Source organism: Oncorhynchus masou, unplaced genomic scaffold (genome assembly GCF_036934945.1).
Source record: "Oncorhynchus masou masou isolate Uvic2021 unplaced genomic scaffold, UVic_Omas_1.1 unplaced_scaffold_679, whole genome shotgun sequence".
Lineage (NCBI taxonomy): Eukaryota > Metazoa > Chordata > Actinopteri > Salmoniformes > Salmonidae > Oncorhynchus > Oncorhynchus masou.
In genome coordinates, this window is record NW_027013240.1 from 227375 (window position 1) to 248781 (window position 21407).

Consider the following 21407-nt stretch of genomic DNA (forward strand, 5'->3'; position numbering starts at 1 on the left):
GAGAGAGAGGCCTGGTCAGAGGAGAGAAGCCCTGTTACAGCATCTAGACATGACTAGAGAGAGAGGCCTGGTCAGAGGAGAGAAGCCCTGTTCCAGCATCAGGTGGTTCAGGAGAGTTGGGTCCTACCTTGGAAGTTGCCAGCGGAGAGGTAGAGCCAGGTGAGTACGGGGATGAAGAGCAGGGCGAGGGAGGCAGCGAGGAACTTCCTGCGCCCGCGACACATTCCCAGCATCCTCTGTGGCGATGGCCCAGAACGAGAGGCGGAGCAACCTCTGAAATCTGACCTCTATGTGGGTAGCAGCTGTTGGTTGGGGGGGGGCATGATACTGTCTGAGGGGAGAGGAGAGAGGAGAGAACAGGAGGGGAAGAGAGAGGAGGGGGGAGAGGAGAGGGAGAGGAGAGGAGAGGAGAGGGAGGAGAGGAGAGGGAGGGAGAGGAGAGGAGAGGAGAGGAGAGGAGAGAGCAGGGGAAGAGAGAGGAGGGGAAGGAGAGGAGAGGAGAGGAGAGGAGAGGAGAGGAGAGGAGAGAGGACAGGAGGGGAAGAGAGAGGAGGGGAGAGGAGAGGAGAGAGGACAGGAGATGAGAGGAGAGGAGAGGAGAGGAGAGAACAGGAGGGGAAGAGAGAGGAGAGGAGAGAACAGGAGGGGAAGAGAGAGTAGGGGAAGAGAGAGGAGAGGAGAGGAGAGAGGACAGGAGATGAGAGAGGACAGGAGATGAGAGAAGACAGGAGATGAGAGAGGACAGGAGATGAGAGAGGACAGGAGATGAGAGAGGACAGGAGATGAGAGAGGACAGGAGATGAGAGAGGACAGGAGATGAGAGAGGACAGGAAAGGAGAGAGGACAGGAAAGGAGAGAGGACAGGAAAGGAGAGAGGACAGGAAAGGAGAGAGGACAGGAAAGGAGAGAGGACAGGAAAGGAGAGAGGACAGGAAAGGAGAGAGGACAGGAAAGGAGAGAGGACAGGAAAGGAGAGAGGACAGGAAAGGAGAGAGGACAGGAGGGGAGTGAGAAGAGGAGGGGAGAGATGGGAAGAGAGAGGACAGGAGATGAGAGGAAAGAGGACAGGAGAGGAGAGATAAGAGAGGAGAGGGAGAGAGGTGAGGAGGGGGAGAGAGGAGGGGAGAGACAGGACAGGTTAGATCATAACAGGGGGTAAATAAATATTTTCAATGATGATTGTTTTGCCCCAAAGATCAGAATTCATAGGGGCTAAAGGCATACATAAGTATAGTGAATGTTTCAAATGGAACTTTTCCACTGAAGCTACTTCAGAGAAGATACCGTTAAAGTCTCTAGATCCCGTTAAAGTCTTTAGATCCCGTTAAAGTCTTTGGATCCCGTTAAATTTTCTGGATCCCGTTAAAGTCTCGAGATCCCCGTTAAAGTCTCGAGATCCCCGTTAAAGTCTCTAGATCCCGTTAAAGTCTCGAGATCCCGTTAAAGTCTCGGGATCCCGTTAAAGTCTCGAGATCCCGTTAAAGTCTCGAGATCCCGTTAAAGTCTCTAGATACTGTTAAAGACTAATTACTGTTAAAGACTCTAGATCCCGTTAAAGTCTCTAGATCCCGTTAAAGTCTCGAGATCCCGTTAAAGTCTCTAGATCCCGTTAAAGTCTCTAGATCCCGTTAAAGTCTCTAGATCCCGTTAAAGTCTTTAGATCCCGTTAAAGTCTTTAGATCCCGTTGAAGTCTCTAGATCCCGTTAAAGTCTCGAGATCCCGTTAAAGTCTCGAGATCCCATTAAAGTCTCTAGATACTGTTAAAGACTAATTACTGTTAAAGTCTCTAGATCCCGTTAAAGTCTCTAGATCCCGTTAAAGACTCTAGATCCCGTTAAAGACTCTAGATCGCGTTAAAGACTCTAGATCCCGTTAAAGTCTCTAGATCCCGTTAAAGTCTCTAGATCCCGTTAAAGTCTCTAGATCCGGTTAAAGACTCTAGATCCCGTTAAAGACTCTAGATCCCATTAAAGTCTCTAGATCCCGTTAAAGTCTCTAGATCCCGTTAAAGTCTCTAGATACTGTTAAAGACTAATTACTGTTAAAGACTCTAGATACCGTTAAAGTCTCTAGATCCCGTTAAAGTCTCTAGATCCCGTTAAAGTCTCTAGATCCCGTTAAAGACTCTAGATCCCGTTAAAGACTCTAGATCCCGTTAAAGACTCTAGATCCCGTTAAAGACTCTAGATCCCGTTAAAGTCTCTAGATCCCGTTAAAGTCTCTAGATCCCGTTAAAGTCTCTAGATCCCGTTAAAGACTCTAGATCCCGTTAAAGACTCTAGATCCCGTTAAAGACTCTAGAAAAGTTCAGCAGTTTAAACGAATTAGACACACAGATGTGTTTGTTCTCTTCCTCCCAGATCTCCCTCTCACACACACACACACACACACACACACACACACACACACACACACGAGCCCATATCTGGTAGAGATGACCCCCTCCACTTTAGCCGCTATATTTCAGTCGATTCTCTCTGTAACGTAGAGCAGGCCAAAGCCTCTATTTATGATACAATAAATCCTCTTTCCATTACAAAACACATTTGTCCGATTAGCCACATGACCCCAGTCAATGTTTAATCTCCACCAGGGTTTAGTTGGATCGGTCTGCGTCTGTAGAACGACGAGGCTGTAGAACGACGGGGCCATAGAACGACGGGGCTGTAGAACGACGAGGTCGTAGAACGACGAGGCTGTAGAACCACGGAGCTGTAGTACGACGAGGCTGCAGAACGACGAGGCTGTAGAACGACGAGGCTGTAGAACGACGAGGCTGTAGAACGACGAGGCTGTAGAACGACGAGGCTGCAGAACGACGGGGCTGTAGAACAACGAGGCTGTAGAACGACGAGGCCGCAGAACGACGAGGCCGCAGAACGACGAGGCCGCAGAACGACGAGGCCGCAGAACGACGAGGCCGCAGAACGACGAGGCCGTAGAACGACGAGGCCGTAGAACGATGAGGCTGTAGAACGATGAGGCTGTAGAACGACGGAGCTGTAGAACGATGAGGCTGTAGAACGACGAGGCTGTAGAACGACGAGGCCGTAGAACGACGAGGCCGTAGAACGATGAGGCTGTAGAACGACGGAGCTGTAGAACGATGAGGCTGTAGAACGACGAGGCTGTAGAACGACGGAGCTGTAGAACGACGAGGCTGTAGAACGACGAGGCTGTAGAACAACGAGGCTGTAGTACAAACCCCCATTCCCTCCTGTCCGTCAGGTAGAAGAGACAGAAGTTGGCTAATTCACACACACACAAATTATCAGAGTATCAGCAAGAACAACGAGGGAGAAGAATGATGTTGAGGTATCACGTCCATCAGTGTATAGAATGATGTTGAGGTCATTCTTTCCATCAGTGTGTAGAATGATGTTGAGGTCATTCTTTCCATCAGTGTGTAGAATGATGTTGAGGTATCATGTCCATCAGTGTGTAGAACGATGTTGAGGTCATTCTATCCATCAGTGTGTAGAATGATGTTGAGGTCATTCTTTCCATCAGTGTGTAGAATGATGTTGAGGTCATTCTTTCCATCAGTGTGTAGAATGATGTTGAGGTCATTCTGTCCATCAGTGTGTAGAATGATGTTGAGGTCATTCTTTCCATCAGTGTGTAGAATGATGTTGAGGTCATTCTGTCCATCAGTGTGTAGAATGATGTTGAGGTCATTCTGTCCATCAGTGTGTAGAATGATGTTGAGGTCTTTCTTTCCATCAGTGTGTAGAATGATGTTGAGGTCATTCTTTCCATCAGTGTGTAGAATGATGTTGAGGTCATTCTGTCCATCAGTGTGTAGAATGATGTTGAGGTCATTCTGTCCATCAGTGTGTAGAATGATGTTGAGGTCATTCTTTCCATCAGTGTGTAGAATGATGTTGAGGTCATTCTTTCCATCAGTGTGTAGAACGATGTTGAGGTCATTCTGTCCATCAGTGTGTAGAATGATGTTGAGGTCATTCTTTCCATCAGTGTGTAGAATGATGTTGAGGTCATTCTGTCCATCAGTGTGTAGAATGATGTTGAGGTCATTCTGTCCATCAGTGTGTAGAATGATGTTGAGGTCATTCTTTCCATCAGTGTGTAGAATGATGTTGAGGTCATTCTTTCCATCAGTGTGTAGAATGATGTTGAGGTCATTCTGTCCATCAGTGTGTAGAATGATGTGCAGGTCATTCTGTCCATCAGTGTGTAGAATGATGTTGAGGTCATTCTTTCCATCAGTGTGTAGAATGATGTTGAGGTCATTCTTTCCATCAGTGTGTAGAATGATGTTGAGGTCATTCTTTCCATCAGTGTGTAGAATGATGTTGAGGTCATTCTGTCCATCAGTGTGTAGAATGATGTTGAGGTCATTCTTTCCATCAGTGTGTAGAATGATGTTGAGGTCATTCTGTCCATCAGTGTGTAGAATGATGTTGAGGTCATTCTGTCCATCAGTGTGTAGAATGATGTTGAGGTCATTCTGTCCATCAGTGTGTAGAATGATGTTGAGGTCATTCTGTCCATCAGTGTGTAGAATGATGTTGAGGTCATTCTTTCCATCAGTGTGTAGAATGATGTTGAGGTCATTCTGTCCATCAGTGTGTAGAATGATGTTGAGGTCATTCTGTCCATCAGTGTTTAGAATGATGTTGAGGTCATTCTGTCCATCAGTGTGTAGAATGATGTTGAGGTATCATGTCCATCAGTGTGTAGAACGATGTTGAGGTCATTCTTTCCATCAGTGTGTAGAATGATGTTGAGGTCATTCTTTCCATCAGTGTGTAGAACGATGTTGAGGTCATTCTTTCCATCAGTGTGTAGAACGCGTATTGAAATGGGCTTTATGCTCCAGGTCACAGAGACAGTGACTGTGTGTCAGTCTGACAGAGTACAACAAGGCTGTCATAGATTTGATTTGGGCAGTCTGGAGGCAGTCCACAGGCAGTCTGGAGGCAGTCTGGAGGCAGTCCACAGGCAGTCTGGAGGCAGTCTGGAGGCAGTCCACAGGCAGTCTGGAGGCAGTCCACAGGCAGTCCACAGGCAGTCCGGAGGCAGTCCGGAGGCAGTCCACAGGCAGTCCACAGGCAGTCCACAGGCAGTCCGGAGGCAGTCCCAGGCAGTCCGGAGGCAGTCCGGAGGCAGTCCACAGGCAGTCCACAGGCAGTCCGGAGGCAGTCCACAGGCAGTCCACAGGCAGTCCACAGGCAGTCCGGAGGCAGTCCGGAGGCAGTCCACAGGCAGTCCGGAGGCAGTCCGGAGGCAGTCCGGAGGCAGTCCACAGGCAGTCCGGAGGCAGTCCACAGGCAGTCCGGAGGCAGTCCACAGGCAGTCCGGAGGCAGTCCACAGGCAGTCCGGAGGCAGTCCGGAGGCAGTCCACAGGCAGTCCACAGGCAGTCCGGAGGCAGTCCACAGGCAGTCCACAGGCAGTCCACAGGCAGTCCGGAGGCAGTCCGGAGGCAGTCCACAGGCAGTCCACAGGCAGTCCGGAGGCAGTCCGGAGGCAGTCCCAGGCAGTCCGGAGGCAGTCCGGAGGCAGTCCACAGGCAGTCCACAGGCAGTCTGGAGGCAGTCCACAGGCAGTCCGGAGGCAGTCTGGAGGCAGTCCACAGGCAGTCCACAGGCAGTCCACAGGCAGTCCGGAGGCAGTCCGGAGGCAGTCCCAGGCAGGCCGGAGGCAGGCCACAGGCAGTCCGGAGGCAGTCCGGAGGCAGTCCGGAGGCAGTCCGGAGGCAGTCCGGAGGCAGTCCGGAGGCAGTCCACAGGCAGTCCGGAGGCAGTCCACAGGCAGTCCACAGGCAGTCCGGAGGCAGTCCACAGGCAGTCCACAGGCAGTCCACAGGCAGTCCGGAGGCAGTCCGGAGGCAGTCCACAGGCAGTCCACAGGCAGTCCACAGGCAGTCCGGAGGCAGTCCGGAGGCAGTCCGGAGGCAGTCCACAGGCAGTCCACAGGCAGTCCGGAGGCAGTCCACAGGCAGTCCACAGGCAGTCCACAGGCAGTCCGGAGGCAGTCCGGAGGCAGTCCACAGGCAGTCCACAGGCAGTCCGGAGGCAGTCCGGAGGCAGTCCCAGGCAGTCCGGAGGCAGTCCGGAGGCAGTCCACAGGCAGTCCACAGGCAGTCTGGAGGCAGTCCACAGGCAGTCCGGAGGCAGTCTGGAGGCAGTCCACAGGCAGTCCACAGGCAGTCCGGAGGCAGTCCGGAGGCAGTCCCAGGCAGTCCGGAGGCAGTCCACAGGCAGTCCGAAGGCAGTCCGGAGGCAGTCCGGAGGCAGTCCGGAGGCAGTCCACAGGCAGTCCACAGGCAGTCCACAGGCAGTCCACAGGCAGTCCACAGGCAGTCCGGAGGCAGTCCACAGGCAGTCCACAGGCAGTCCACAGGCAGTCCGGAGGCAGTCCGGAGGCAGTCCGGAGGCAGTCCACAGGCAGTCCACAGGCAGTCCACAGGCAGTCCGGAGGCAGTCCGGAGGCAGTCCGGAGGCTGTCCGGAGGCTGTCCGGAGGCAGTCCGGAGGCAGTCCACAGGCAGTCCACAGGCAGTCCACAGGCAGTCCACAGGCAGTCCGGAGGCAGTCCGGAGGCAGTCCGGAGGCAGTCCACAGGCAGTCCACAGGCAGTCCACAGGCAGTCCGGAGGCAGTCCGGAGGCAGTCCGGAGGCAGTCCGGAGGCAGTCCGGAGGCAGTCCACAGGCAGTCCACAGGCAGTCCGGAGGCAGTCCGGAGGCAGTCCGGAGGCAGTCCGGAGGCAGTCCGGAGGCAGTTCACAGGCAGTCCACAGGCAGTCCACAGGCAGTCCGGAGGCAGTCCGGAGGCAGTCCGGAGGCAGTCCGGAGGCAGTCCGGAGGCAGTCCACAGGCAGTCCGGAGGCAGTCCGGAGGCAGTCCACAGGCAGTCCGGAGGCAGTCCACAGGCAGTCCACAGGCAGTCCGGAGGCAGTCCACAGGCAGTCCGGAGGCAGTCCGGAGGCAGTCCACAGGCAGTCCACAGGCAGTCCACAGGCAGTCCGGAGGCAGTCCACAGGCAGTCCGGAGGCAGTCCGGGAGGCAGTCCGGAGGCAGTCCGGAGGCAGTCCGGAGGCAGTCCGGAGGCAGTCCACAGGCAGTCCGGAGGCAGTCCGGAGGCAGTCCACAGGCAGTCCACAGGCAGTCCACAGGCAGTCCACAGGCAGTCCACAGGCTGTCCACAGGCTGTCCACAGGCTGTCCACAGGCAGTCCGGAGGCAGTCCACAGGCAGTCCACAGGCAGTCCACAGGCAGTCCACAGGCAGTCCACAGGCAGTCCGGAGGCAGTCCACAGGCAGTCCACAGGCAGTCCACAGGCAGTCCACAGGCAGTCCGGAGGCAGTCCACAGGCAGTCCACAGGCAGTCCACAGGCAGTCCGGAGGCAGTCCGGAGGCAGTCCACAGGCAGTCCACAGGCAGTCCACAGGCAGTCCACAGGCAGTCCACAGGCAGTCCGGAGGCAGTCCACAGGCAGTCCGGAGGCAGTCCGGAGGCAGTCCACAGGCAGTCCACAGGCAGTCCACAGGCAGTCCGGAGGCAGTCCGGAGGCAGTCCGGAGGCAGTCCGGAGGCAGTCCGGAGGCAGTCCGGAGGCAGTCCGGAGGCTGTCCACAGGCAGTCCGGAGGCAGTCCGGAGGCAGTCCACAGGCAGTCCACAGGCAGTCCACAGGCAGTCCACAGGCAGTCCACAGGCAGTCCGGAGGCAGTCCACAGGCAGTCCACAGGCAGTCCACAGGCAGTCCACAGGCAGTCCGCAGGCAGTCCGGAGGCAGTCCGGAGGCAGTCCGGAGGCAGTCCACAGGCAGTCCACAGGCAGTCCACAGGCAGTCCACAGGCAGTCCGGAGGCAGTCCGGAGGCAGTCCGGAGGCAGTCCACAGGCAGTCCGGAGGCAGTCCGGAGGCAGTCCACAGGCAGTCCACAGGCAGTCCACAGGCAGTCCACAGGCAGTCCGGAGGCAGTCCACAGGCAGTCCACAGGCAGTCCACAGGCAGTCCACAGGCAGTCCGGAGGCAGTCCACAGGCAGTCCACAGGCAGTCCGCAGGCAGTCCGGAGGCAGTCCGGAGGCAGTCCGGAGGCAGTCCACAGGCAGTCCACAGGCAGTCCACAGGCAGTCCGGAGGCAGTCCGGAGGCAGTCCACAGGCAGTCCACAGGCAGTCCACAGGCAGTCCGGAGGCAGTCCACAGGCAGTCCACAGGCAGTCCACAGGCAGTCCACAGGCAGTCCGGAGGCAGTCCGGAGGCAGTCCGGAGGCAGTCCGGAGGCAGTCCGGAGGCAGTCCACAGGCAGTCCACAGGCAGTCCACAGGCAGTCCACAGGCAGTCCGGAGGCAGTCCACAGGCAGTCCACAGGCAGTCCGGAGGCAGTCCGGAGGCAGTCCGGAGGCAGTCCACAGGCAGTCCGGAGGCAGTCCGGAGGCAGTCCGGAGGCAGTCCGGAGGCAGTCCGGAGGCAGTCCACAGGCAGTCCGGAGGCAGTCCGGAGGCAGTCCACAGGCAGAAATGTCAGAATAATAGTAGAGAATTATTTATTTCATCACATCTCAGTGGGTCAGAAGTTTACATACACTCAATTAGTATTTGGTAGCATTGCCTATAAATTGTTTAACTTGGGTCAAATGTTTCGGGTAGCCTTCCACAAGCTTCCCACAATAAGTTGGGTGAATTTTGGCCCATTCCTCCTAACAGAGCTAGTGTAACTGAGTCAGGTTTGTTGGTCTCCTTGCTCGCGCACGCTTTTTCAGTTCTGCCCACAAATGTTGTTTGGGATGGAGGTCAGGGCTTTGTGATGGCCACTCCAATACCTTGACTTTGTTGTCCTTAAGCCGTTTTGCCACAACTTTGGAAGTATGCTTGGGGTCATTGTCCATTTGAAAGACCCATTTGTGACCAAGCTTTAACTTCTTGACTGATGTCTTGAGATGTTGCTTCAATATATCCACATTATTTTCTTTCCTCATGAAGCCATCTATTTTGTGAAGTGCACCAGTCCCTCCTGCAGCAAAGCACCCCCACAACATGATGCTGCCACCCCCGTGCTTCACAGTTGAGATGGTGTTATTCGGCATGCAAGCCAATCCCTTTTTTCCTCCAAACATAACAAGGGTCATTATGGCCAAACAGTTCTATTTTTGTTTCAACAGACCAGAGGACATTTCTCCAAAAAGTACGATCTTTGTCCCAATGTGCAGTTACAAACCGTAGTCTGGCTTTTTTATGGTGGTTTCGGAGCAGTGGCTTCTTCCTTGATGAGTGGCCTTTCAGGTTATGTTGATTTAGTACTCGATTTACTGTGGATATAGATACTTTTGTACCTGTTTCCTCCAGCATCTTCACAAGGTCCATTGCTGTAGATCTGGGATTGATTTGCACTTTTCGCTCCAAAGTACGTTCATCTCTAGGAGACAGAACGCATCTCCTTCCTGAGCGGTATGACGGCTGCGTGGTCCCATGGTGTTTATAGTTGCGTACTATTGTTTGTACAGATTAATGTGGTACCTCCAATTGACTGAAATTATGTCAATTAGCCTATCAGAAGCTTCTAAAGACATGACATCATTTTCTGGAATTTTCCATGCTGTTTAAAGGCACAGTCAACTTAGTGTATGTAAACTTCTGATCCACTGGAATTGTGATACAGTGAATTATGTGAGTGAAATAATCTGTCTGTAAACAATTGTTGGAAAATGACTTGTGTCATGCACAAAGTAGATGTCCTAACCGACTTGCCAAAACTATAGTTTGTTAACAAGAAATATGTGGATTGGTTGAAAAATGAGTTTTAATGACTCCAACCTAAGTGTATGTAAACTTCAGACTTCAACTGGAGGTTTAGGGTACGGTAGGAAGCCTAAATATTGTCTGTTCTGTTGAGCATAACATTAGTTTTGTGGAGGTGACCTTTGCACCCAGCTGTGTCTGGGAAACATGACAGGGAGGAGGGAGAGTGGTTGGATCACACCCAGTCCCACAGCTGGACCAGAGGGACTTCCTGGCCCCTGTGGGTCCCCAATCTGTTTATCCCCGGCTCTCTCTCAGCTAACATCCCTAGCTGTCTCTGTCTCTAGCTGGCTCTCTCTCAGCTAACATCCCTAGCTGTCTCTCTCACAGCTAACATCCCTAGCTGTCTCTGTCTCGAGCTGTCTCTCTCACAGCTAACATCCCTAGCTGTCTCTGTCTCTAGCTGTCTCTCTCTCAGCTAACATCCCTAGCTGTCTCTGTCTCTAGCTGTCTCTCTCTCAGCTAACATCCCTAGCTGTCTCTGTCTCTAGCTGGCTCTCTCTCAGCTAACATCCCTAGCTGTCTCTGTCTCTAGCTGTCTCTCTCTCAGCTAACATCCCTAGCTGTCTCTGTCTCTAGCTGTCTCTCTCTCAGCTAACATCCCTAGCTGTCTCTGTCTCGAGCTGTCTCTCTCTCAGCTAACATCCCTAGCTGTCTCTGTCTCTAGCTGTCTCTCTCTCAGCTAACATCCCTAGCTGTCTCTGTCTCTAGCTGTCTCTCTCACAGCTAACATCCCTAGCCGTCTCTCTCCCTAGCCGCCTGTCTGTCTCTCTCCCTAGCCGTCTCTCTCCCTAGCCGGCTGGCTGTCTGTCTCTCCCTCTAGCCGGCTGTCTGTCCGTCTCTCCCTCTAGCTGGCTGGCTGTCTGTCCGTCTCTTCCTCTAGCTGGCTGGCTGTCTGTCTCTCCCTCTAGCTGGCTGGCTGGCTGGCTGGCTGTCTCTCCCTCTAGCTGGCTGGCTGGCTGGCTGTCTGTCTCTCCCTCTAGCTGGCTGGCTGGCTGGCTGTCTGTCTCTCCCTCTAGCTGGCTGGCTGGCTGGCTGTCTGTCTCTCCCTCTAGCTGGCTGGCTGGCTGGCTGGCTGTCTCTCTCTCTAGCTGGCTGGCTGGCTGTCTCTCCCTCTAGCTGGCTGGCTGTCTCTCCCTCTAGCTGGCTGGCTGTCTCTCCCTCTAGCTGGCTGGCTGTCTCTCCTCTAGCTGGCTGGCTGTCTCTCCCTCTAGCTGGCTGGCTGTCTCTCCCTCTAGCTGGCTGGCTGTCTCTCCCTCTAGCTGGCTGGCTGTCTCTCCCTCTAGCTGGCTGGCTGTCTCTCCCTCTAGCTGGCTGGCTGTCTCTCCCTCTAGCTGGCTGGCTGTCTCTCCCTCTAGCTGGCTGGCTGTCTGTCTCTCTCCCTCTAGCTGGCTGGCTGTCTGTCTCTCTCCCTCTAGCTGGCTGGCTGTCTGTCTCTCTCCCTAGCTGGCTGTCTGCCTGTCTCTCTCCCTAGCTGGCTGTCTGCCTGTCTCTCTCCCTAGCTGGCTGTCTGTCTGTCTCTCTCCCTAGCTGGCTGTCTGTCTCTCCCTCTAGCTGGCTGTCTGTCTCTCCCTCTAGCTGGCTGTCTGTCTCTCTCCCTAGCTGGCTGTCTGTCTCTCCCTCTAGCTGGCTGGCTGTAGATATATGAAACACTAGATTACATTAATGTGTATTAGACAGAGATATGAAACACTAGATTACATTAATGTGTATTAGACCAGCTGGTTGGGATACACCCGGTGTCCAGGGCAGTGAGAGATAGGGAATAGGGTGTAATGTGGGATACACCCCGTGTCCAGGGCAGTGAGAGATAAGCCCCTCCTGCTGGTTGGGATACACCCCGTGTCCAGGGCAGTGAGAGATAGGGAATAGGGTGTAATTTGGGATACAGCCCGTGTCCAGGGCAGTGAGAGATAGGGAATAGGGTGTAATTTGGGATACACCCCGTGTCCAGGGCAGTGAGAGATAGGGAATAGGGTGTAATTTGGGATACAGATGGTTCTTCCATAACGATCATCTGTTATTTATGTCAACTGATGAATAAAAAGGAAAAGCCCCTTTCCTAATGGGGCTTTCTGGAACAGATGGACCCACTGGCCTCGGCAGGGGGATGGAAACGTGACATGAACACAATGAATTCTCTCTGAACAACAACAACTGTCAATCTGAACGCAGGAGGAGAGCAGAACAGGAGGTCTGCAAATTCATCACAGGAGACAGTGGGGGGTGTTCCAAATGGCATCACATTCCCTATATAGTGCACTACTATAGACCAGAGCCCTATTCCCTATGTAGTACACTACTATAGACCAGAGCCCTATTCCCTATATAGTGCACTACTATAGACCAGAGCCCTATTCCCTATATAGTGCACTACTTTAGACCAGAGCCCTATTCCCTATATAGTACACTACTATAGACCAGAGCCCTATTCCCTATATAGTGCACTACTATAGACCAGAGCCCTATTCCCTATATAGTGCACTACTATAGACCAGAGCCCTATTCCCTATATAGTGCACTACTATAGACCAGAGCCCTATTCCCTATATAGTGCACTACTATAGACCAGAGCCCTATTCCCTATATAGTACACTACTTTAGACCAGAACCCTATTCCCTATATAGTGCACTACTATAGACCAGAGCCCTATTCACTATATAGTGCACTACTTTAGACCAGAACCCTATTCCCTATATAGTGCACTACTATAGACCAGAGCCCTATTCCCTATATAGTGCACTACTATAGACCAGAGCCCTATTCCCTATATAGTACACTACTTTAGACCAGAGCCCTATTCCCTATATAGTGCACTACTTTAGACCAGAGCCCTATTCCCTATATAGTACACTAGTTTAGACCAGAGCCCTATTCCCTATATAGTGCACTACTATAGACCAGAGCCCTATTCCCTATATAGTGCACTACCATAGACCAGAGCCCTATTCCCTATATAGTACACTACTTTAGACCAGAGCCCTATTCCCTATATAGTGCACTACTTTAGACCAGGGCCCTATTCCCTATATAGTACACTACTTTAGACCAGAGCCCTATTCCCTATATAGTACACTACTTTAGACCAGAGCCCTATTCCCTATATAATGCACTACTTTAGACCAGAGCCCTATTCCCTATATAGTACACTACTTTAGACCAGAGCCCTATTCCCTATATAGTGCACTACTATAGACCAGAGCCCTATTCCCTATATAGTACACTACCTTAGACCAGAGCCCTATTCCCTATATAGTACACTACTTTAGACCAGAGCCCTATTCCCTATATAGTACACTACTATAGACCAGAGCCCTATTCCCTATATAGTACACTACTTTAGACCAGAGCCCTATTCCCTATATAGTACACTACTTTAGACCAGAGCCCTATTCCCTATATAGTGCACTACTTTAGACCAGGGCCCTATTCCCTATATAGTACACTACTTTAGACCAGAGCCCTATTCCCTATATAGTGCACTACTTTAGACCAGGGCCCTATTCCCTATATAGTACACTACTTTAGACCAGAGCCCTATTCCCTATATAGTACACTACTTTAGACCAGAGCCCTATTCCCTATATAATGCACTACTTTAGACCAGAGCCCTATTCCCTATATAGTACACTACTTTAGACCAGAGCCCTATTCCCTATATAGTGCACTACTATAGACCAGAGCCCTATTCCCTATATAGTACACTACCTTAGACCAGAGCCCTATTCCCTATATAGTACACTACTATAGACCAGAGCCCTATTCCCTATATAGTACACTACTTTAGACCAGAGCCCTATTCCCTATATAGTACACTACATTAGACCAGAGCCCTATTCCCTATATAGTGCACTACTTTAGACCAGGGCCCTATTCCCTATATAGTACACTACTTTAGACCAGAGCCCTATTCCCTATATAGTACACTACTTTAGACCAGAGCCCTATTCCCTATATATGCACTACTTTAGACCAGAGCCCTATTCCCTATATAGTACACTACTTTAGACCAGAGCCCTATTCCCTATATAGTGCACTACTATAGACCAGAGCCCTATTCCCTATATAGTACACTACCTTAGACCAGAGCCATATTCCCTATATGGTACACTACTTTAGACCAGAGCCCTATTCCCTATATAGTACACTACTATAGACCAGAGCCCTATTCCCTATATAGTACACTACTTTAGACCAGAGCCCTATTCCCTATATAGTACACTACTTTAGACCAGAGCCCTATTCCCTATATAATGCACTACTTTAGACCAGAGCCCTATTCCCTATATAATGCACTACTTTAGACCAGAGCCCTATTCCCTATATAGTACACTACTTTAGACCAGAGCCCTATTCCCTATATGGTGCACTACTTTAGACCAGGGCCCTATTCCCTATATAGTAAACTACTTTAGACCAGAGCCCTATTCCCTATATAGTGCACTACTATAGACCAGAGCCCTATTCCCTATATAGTACACTACCTTAGACCAGAGCCCTATTCCCTATATAGTACACTACTTTAGACCAGAGCCCTATTCCCTATATAGTACACTACTTTAGACCAGAGCCCTATTCCCTATATAGTGCACTACTATAGACCAGAGCCCTATTCCCTATATAGTGCACTACTTTAGACCAGAGCCCTATTCCCTATATAGAACATCTAACTGAACAACGTGTTGTCCCTCCTCCCTCCTCTCAGAGGAACATCTAACTGAACAACGTGTTGTCCCTCCTCCCTCCTCTCAGAGGAACATCTAACTGAACAACGTGTTGTCCCTCCTCCCTCCTCTCAGAGGAACATCTAACTGAACAACGTGTTGTCCCTCCTCTCAGAGGAACATCTAACTGAACAACGTGTTGTCCCTCCTCCCTCCTCTCAGAGGAACATCTAACTGAACAACGTGTTGTCCCTCCTCCCTCCTCTCAGGAACATCTAACTGAACAACATGTTGTCCCTCCTCCCTCCTCTGAGGAACATCTAACTGAACAACGTGTTGTCCCTCCTCCCTCCTCTGAGGAACATCTAACTGAACAACGTGTTGTCCCTCCTCCCTCCTCTGAGGAACATCTAACTGAACAACGTGTTGTCCCTCCTCCCTCCTCTGAGGAACATCTAACTGAACAACGTGTTGTCCCTCCTCCCTCCTCTCAGAGGAACATCTAACTGAACAACGTGTTGTCCCTCCTCCCTCCTCTCAGAGGAACATCTAACTGAACAACGTGTTGTCCCTCCTCCCTCCTCTCAGAGGAACATCTAACTGAACAACGTGTTGTCCCTCCTCTCAGGAACATCTAACTGAACAACGTGTTGTCCCTCCTCCCTCCTCTGAGGAACATCTAACTGAACAACGTGTTGTCCCTCCTCCCTCCTCTCAGAGGAACATCTAACTGAACAACGTGTTGTCCCTCCTCTCAGAGGAACATCTAACTGAACAACGTGTTGTCCCTCCTCTCAGAGGAACATCTAACTGAACAGCGTGTTGTCCCTCCTCTCAGAGGAACATCTAACTGAACAACGTGTTGTCCCTCCTCCCTCCTCTGAGGAACATCTAACTGAACAACGTGTTGTCCCTCCTCCCTCCTCTCAGAGGAACATCTAACTGAACAACGTGTTGTCCCTCCTCCCTCCTCTCAGGAACATCTAACTGAACAACGTGTTGTCCCTCCTCCCTCCTCTGAGGAACATCTAACTGAACAACGTGTTGTCCCTCCTCTCAGAGGAACATCTAACTGAACAACGTGTTGTCCCTCCTCCCTCCTCTCAGAGGAACATCTAACTGAACAACGTGTTGTCCTTCCTCCCTCCTCTCAGGAACATCTAACTGAACAACGTGTTGTCCCTCCTCTGAGGAACATCTAACTGAACAACGTGTTGTCCCTCCTCCCTCCTCTCAGGAACATCTAACTGAACAACGTGTTGTCCCTCCTCTCAGAGGAACATCTAACTGAACAACGTGTTGTCCCTCCTCCCTCCTCTCAGAGGAACATCTAACTGAACAACGTGTTGTCCCTCCTCTCAGAGGAACATCTAACTGAACAACGTGTTGTCCCTCCTCCCTCCTCTCAGAGGAACATCTAACTGAACAACGTGTTGTCCCTCCTCTCAGAGGAACATCTAACTGAACAACGTGTTGTCCCTCCTCCCTCCTCTCAGGAACATCTAACTGAACAACGTGTTGTCCCTCCTCCCTCCTCTCAGAGGAACATCTAACTGAACAACATGTTGTCCCTCCTCCCTCCTCTGAGGAACATCTAACTGAACAACGTGTTGTCCTTCCCCTCAGTAGCTGCTTCGTCTGCACTATAGAGTAGACAGACACACAGGCCTGGCTCAGGTTGGAGATCTGCCTGCAGAATTAAATCCCCCCTCTCCCTTAAAGCCCTCCCTCACCTCACTCCCTCCCTCCCCCCTCTCTCCCTTAAAGCCTCCCTCTCTTAAAGGCCCCTCCTATAAATCCCCCCCCCCTCCCTCGCCTCCCTCCCTCCCCCTCCAAGCCTTCCTCCCCCTTAAAGCCTCCCTCCCTCCCTTAAAGGCCCCTCCTATAACCCCCGCCCCTCCCTCGCCTCCCTTCCCATCTCTCCCTTAAAGCCTCCCTCCCTCCCTTAAAGGCCCCTCCTATAACCCCCCTCCCTCGCCTTCCTCCCTCCAAGCCTCCCTCCCCCTCTCTTCCTTAAACCCCCCTCCCTCCCCTAAAGCCCTCCCTTCCCCTCTCTTCCTTAAAGCCTCCCTCCCTCCCTTAAAGCCCTCCCTCCGTTCCCCCTCCAAGCCTCCCTTCCCCTCTCTTCCTTAAAGCCTCCCTCCCTCCCTTAAAGGCCCCTCCGCCCCTCCTATAAAGCCCCCCCTCCGGCACCATATGGTCCCATTAACACACTAAGGTGATTAGCTGAGTGGGCGTGTTCTGTCACAAGGGCACACAGAAGAGACAGAGGTATGGAGGAAACAGGATTATTTTGGAGAGCAAATCATTTTGGCTGCTCAAAGAATACATCAACAAGGCATTCTGGGAACAGAGCTAACAGAGTGAACCCCCTAGGCTTCAGCTCACCTGGGTCTAAGCTTCAGCTCACCTGGTTAACACAGGAAACCCCCTAGGCTTCAGCTCACCTGGTTAACACAGTGAACCCCCTAGGCTTCAGCTCACCTGGTTAACACAGTGAACCCCCTAGGCTTCAGCTCACCTGGTTAACACAGTGAACCCCCTAGGCTTCAGCTCACCTGGGTCTAGGCTTCAGCTCACCTGGGTAACACAGGAAACCCCCTAGGCTTCAGCTCACCTGGTTAACACAGTGAACCCCCTAGGCTTCAGCTCACCTGGTTAACACAAAGAACCCCCTAGGCTTCAGCTCACCTGGTTAACACAGTGAACCCCCTAGGCTTCAGCTCACCTGGTTAACACAGGAAACCCCTTAGGCTTCAGCTCACCTGGGTCTAGGCTTCAGCTCACCTGGGTAACAAAGGAAACCCCCTAGGCTTCAGCTCACCTGGGCATAGGCTTCAGCTCACCTGGGTCTAGGCTTCAGCTCACCTGGGTCTAGGCTTCAGCTCACCTGGGTCTAGGCTTCAGCTCACCTGGGCCTAGGCTTCAGCTCACCTGGGCCTAGGCTTCAGCTCACCTGGGCCTAGGCTTCAGCTCACCTGGGTCTAGGCTTCAGCTCACCTGGGCCTAGGCTTCAGCTCACCTGGGCCTAGGCTTCAGCTCACCTGGGCCTAGGCTTCAGCTCACCTGGGTCTAGGCTTCAGCTCAACCGGCTAACAGACGTATGGTGAAGATTCTGCTTCAAACCCAAATGGTCACAACACTTTTTCTGTATTCCACAAATGTCAATACTTCTGAGAGAAAGCGAGAGCGAGGGAGAGAAAGCGAGGGAGAGAAAGCGAGAGCGAGAGCGAGGGAGAGAAAGCGAGGGAGAGAAAGCGAGGGAGAGAAAGCGAGAGCGAGGGAGAGAAAGCGAGAGCGAGGGAGAGAAAGCGAGAGCGAGGGAGAGAAGCGAGGAGAGAAAGCGAGGGAGAGAAAGCGAGAGCGAGGGAGAGAAAGCGAGGGAGAGAAAGCGAGGGAGAGAAAGCGAGAGCGAGGGAGAGAAAGCGAGGGAGAGAAAGCGAGGGAGAGAGAGCGAGAGCGAGGGAGAGAAAGCGAGAGCGAGGGAGAGAAAGCGAGAGCGAGGGAGAGAAAGCGAGGGAGAGAAAGCGAGAGCGAGGGAGAGAAAGAAAGGGAGAGAAAGCGAGGAGAGAAAGCGAGGGAGAGAAAGCGAGGGAGAGAAAGCGAGGGAGAGAAAGCGAGAGCGAGGGAGAGAAAGCGAGGGAGAGAAAGCGAGGGAGAGAAAGCGAGAGCGAGGGAGAGAAAGCGAGGGAGAGAAAGCGAGAGCGAAGGAGAGAAAGCGAGAGCGAGGGAGAGAAAGCGAGGGAGAGAAAGCGAGAGCGAGAGAGAGAAAGCGAGGGAGAGAAAGCGAGAGCGAAGGAGAGAAAGCGAGAGCGAGGGAGAGAAAGCGAGAACGAGGGAGAGAGAGCGAGAGCGAGGGAGAGAAAGCGAGAACGAGGGAGAACGAGGGAGAGAGAGAGCGAGAGCGAGGGAGAGAAAGCGAGGAGAGGGAGAGAAAGCGAGGGAGAGAAAGCGAGGAGAGAAAGCGAGGGAGAGAAAGCGAGAGCGAGGGAGAGAAAGCGAGAGCGAAGGAGAGAAAGCGAGAGCGAGGGAGAGAAAGCGAGGGAGAGAAAGCGAGAGCAAGAAAGCGAGAGCGAGGGAGAGAGAGAAAGCGAGAGCGAGGGAGAGAGAGAAAGCGAGAGCGAGGGAGAGAGAGCGAGAGCGAGGGAGAGAGCGAGAGCGAGGGAGAGAGAGAGAGCGAGAAAGCAAGAGCAAGAAAGCGAGAGCGAGGGAGAGAGAGAAAGCGAGAGCGAGGGAGAGAGAGCGAGAGCGAGGGAGAGAAAGCGAGAACGAGGGAGAGAGAGCGAGAGCGAGGGAGAGAAAGCGAGAACGAGGGAGAACGAGGGAGAGAGAGCGAGAGCGAGGGAGAGAAAGCGAGGGAGAGGGAGAGAAAGCGAGGGAGAGAAAGCGAGAGCGAGGGAGAGAAAGCGAGAGCGAAGGAGAGAAAGCGAGAGCGAGGGAGAGAAAGCGAGGGAGAGAAAGCGAGAGCAAGAAAGCGAGAGCGAGGGAGAGAGAGAAAGCGAGAGCGAGGGAGAGAGAGAAAGCGAGAGCGAGGGAGAGAGAGCGAGAGCGAGGGAGCGAGAGCGAGGGAGAGAGAGCGAGGGAGAGAGAGAGAGCGAGAAAGCGAGAGCAAGAAAGCGAGAGCGAGGGAGAGAGAGAAAGCGAGAGCGAGGGAGAGAGAGCGAGAACGAGGGAGAGAGAGCGAGGGAGAGAAAGCGAGAACGAGGGAGCGAGAGCGAGAGCGAGGGAGAGAGAGCGAGAGCGAGGGAGAGAGAGAGCGAGAAAGCGAGAGCGAGGGAGGAGAGAGCGAGAAAGCGAGAGCGAGGGAGAGGAGAGAGAAAGCGAGAGCGAGGGGAGAGAGAGAAAGCGAGAGGAGGGAGAGAGAGAAAGCGAGAGAGGGGGAGAGGAGAAAGCGAGAGGGAGGGAGAGAAGAAAGCGAGAGGGAGGGAGAGAGAGAAAGCGAGAGGGAGGGAGAGAGAGAAAGCGAGAGGGAGGGAGAGAGAGAAAGCGAGAGGGAGGGAGAGAGAGAAAGCGAGAGGGAGGGAGAGAGAGAAAGCGAGAGGGAGGGAGAGAGAGAGAAAGCGAGAGGGAGGGAGAGAGAGAAAGCGAGATGGAGGGAGGGAGAGAAAGCGAGAGCGAGGGAGAGAAAGCGAGAGCGAGGGAGAGAGAGCGAGGGAGAGAGAGAAAGCGAGAGCGAGGGAGAGAGAGAAAGCGAGAGCGAGGGAGAGAGAGAAAGCGAGAGCGAGGGAGAGAGAGAAAGCGAGAGGGAGGGAGAGAGAGAAAGCGAGAGGGAGGGAGAGAGAGAAAGCGAGAGGGAGGGAGAGAGAGAAAGCGAGAGGGAGGGAGAGAGAGAAAGCGAGAGGGAGGGAGAGAGAGAAAGCGAGATGGAGGGAGGGAGAGAAAGCGAGAGCGAGGGAGAGAGAGCGAGGGAGAGAAAGCGAGAGCGAGGGAGAGAAAGCGAGGGAGAGAAAGCGAGAGCGAGGGAGAGAAAGCGAGAACGAGGGAGAGAGAGCGAGAACGAGGGAGAGAGAGAGAACGAGGGAGAGAGAGCGAGGGAGAGAGAGCGAGAACGAGGGAGAGAGAGCGAGAACGAGGGAGAGAAAGCGAGAGCGAGGGAGAGAAAGCGAGAGCGAGGGAGAGAAAGCGAGAGCGAGGGAGAGAAAGCGAGAGCGAGGGAGAGAGAGCGAGAGCGAGGGAGAGAGAGAGAGAGCGAGAAAGCGAGAGCGAGGGAGAGAGAGAGAGCAAGAAAGCGAAAGCGAGGGAGAGAGAGAAAGCGAGAGCGAGGGAGAGAGAAAGCGAGAGCGAGGGAGAGAGAGCGAGAACAGGGAGAGAGAGCGAGGGAGAGAAAGCGAGAACGAGGGAGCGAGAGCGAGAGCGAGGGAGAGAGAGCGAGAGCGAGGGAGAGAGAGCGAGAGCGAGGGAGAGAGAGAGAGCGAGAAAGCGAGAGCGAGGGAGAGAGAGAGCAAGAAAGCGAGAGCGAGGGAGAGAGAGAAAGCGAGAGCGAGGGAGAGAGAGAAAGCGAGAGGGAGGGAGAGAGAGAAAGCGAGAGGGAGGGAGAGAGAGAGAGAAAGCGAGATGGAGGGAGGGAGAGAAAGCGAGAGGGAGGGAGAGAAAGCGAGAGTGAGGGAGAGAAAGCGAGAGTGAGGGAGAGAAAGCTGAAGGGGAAATCTGTCAGTACGAGATAAACAAAAGCGAACACCTGCTCGTCAAACATCTCATTTTAAAATCATGAGTATTAATATGGAGTTTGTCCCCCCCTTTGCTGCTATAACAGCCTCCACTCTTCTGGGAAGGCTTTCCACTAGATGTTGGAACATTAATTAATTAATCCCAAAGGTGCATGCATGGGGGGCATTGTCATGCTGATACAGGAAAGGCCTTCCCTGAACTGTTGCCTTAGAGTTGGAAGCACAGAATCATCTAGAATGGTATTGTATGCTGTAGTGTTAAGATCTCCACTTCACTGGAACCAAGGGGCACGAACCATGAAAAACAGCCCCAGACCATTATTCCTCCTCCACCTTTACAGTTGGCACTCTGTAATGGGGCAGGCTGCTCGGCCATGGAAACCACTTCTCATGAAGCTCCCGACAAACAGATGTCGTGCCGACGTTGCTTCCAGAAGCAGTTTGGAACTCGGTAGTGAGTGTTGCCACGTCGCGGCTGAGCTGTCGTTGCTCCTAGACGTTTACACCTCAAAATAAAAGCCCTTACAGTCGACCGGGGCAGCTCTAGCAGGGCATAGCCCTGAGTATAACCAGTCGACCGGGGCAGCTCTAGCAGGGCATAGCCCTGAGTATAGCCAGTCGACCGGGGCAGCTCTAGCAGGGCATAGCCCTGAGTATAGCCAATCGACCGGGGCAGCTCTAGCAGGGCATTTCCCTGAGTATAGCCAGTCGACCGGGGCAGCTCTAGCAGGGCATTTCCCTGAGTATAGCCAGTCGACCGGGGCAGCTCTAGCGGGGCATAGCCCTGAGTATAGCCAGTCGACCGGGGC

At 53.0% G+C, this 21407-nt stretch overlaps 1 protein-coding gene across 1 annotated transcript in view; it reads right to left on the reverse strand.

Moving 5' to 3' along the window:
* The window catches only part of large1 (LARGE xylosyl- and glucuronyltransferase 1), a 215447-nt gene that overhangs the window by 169241 nt on the left and 24799 nt on the right, over positions 1-21407 (reverse strand). Inside the window, exon 2 of the mRNA XM_064963116.1 lies at positions 128-331. Coding sequence (XP_064819188.1) covers positions 128-233 — 106 coding nt within the window. The 5' untranslated portion in view covers positions 234-331. The remainder of the gene's footprint in view (positions 1-127; positions 332-21407) is intronic.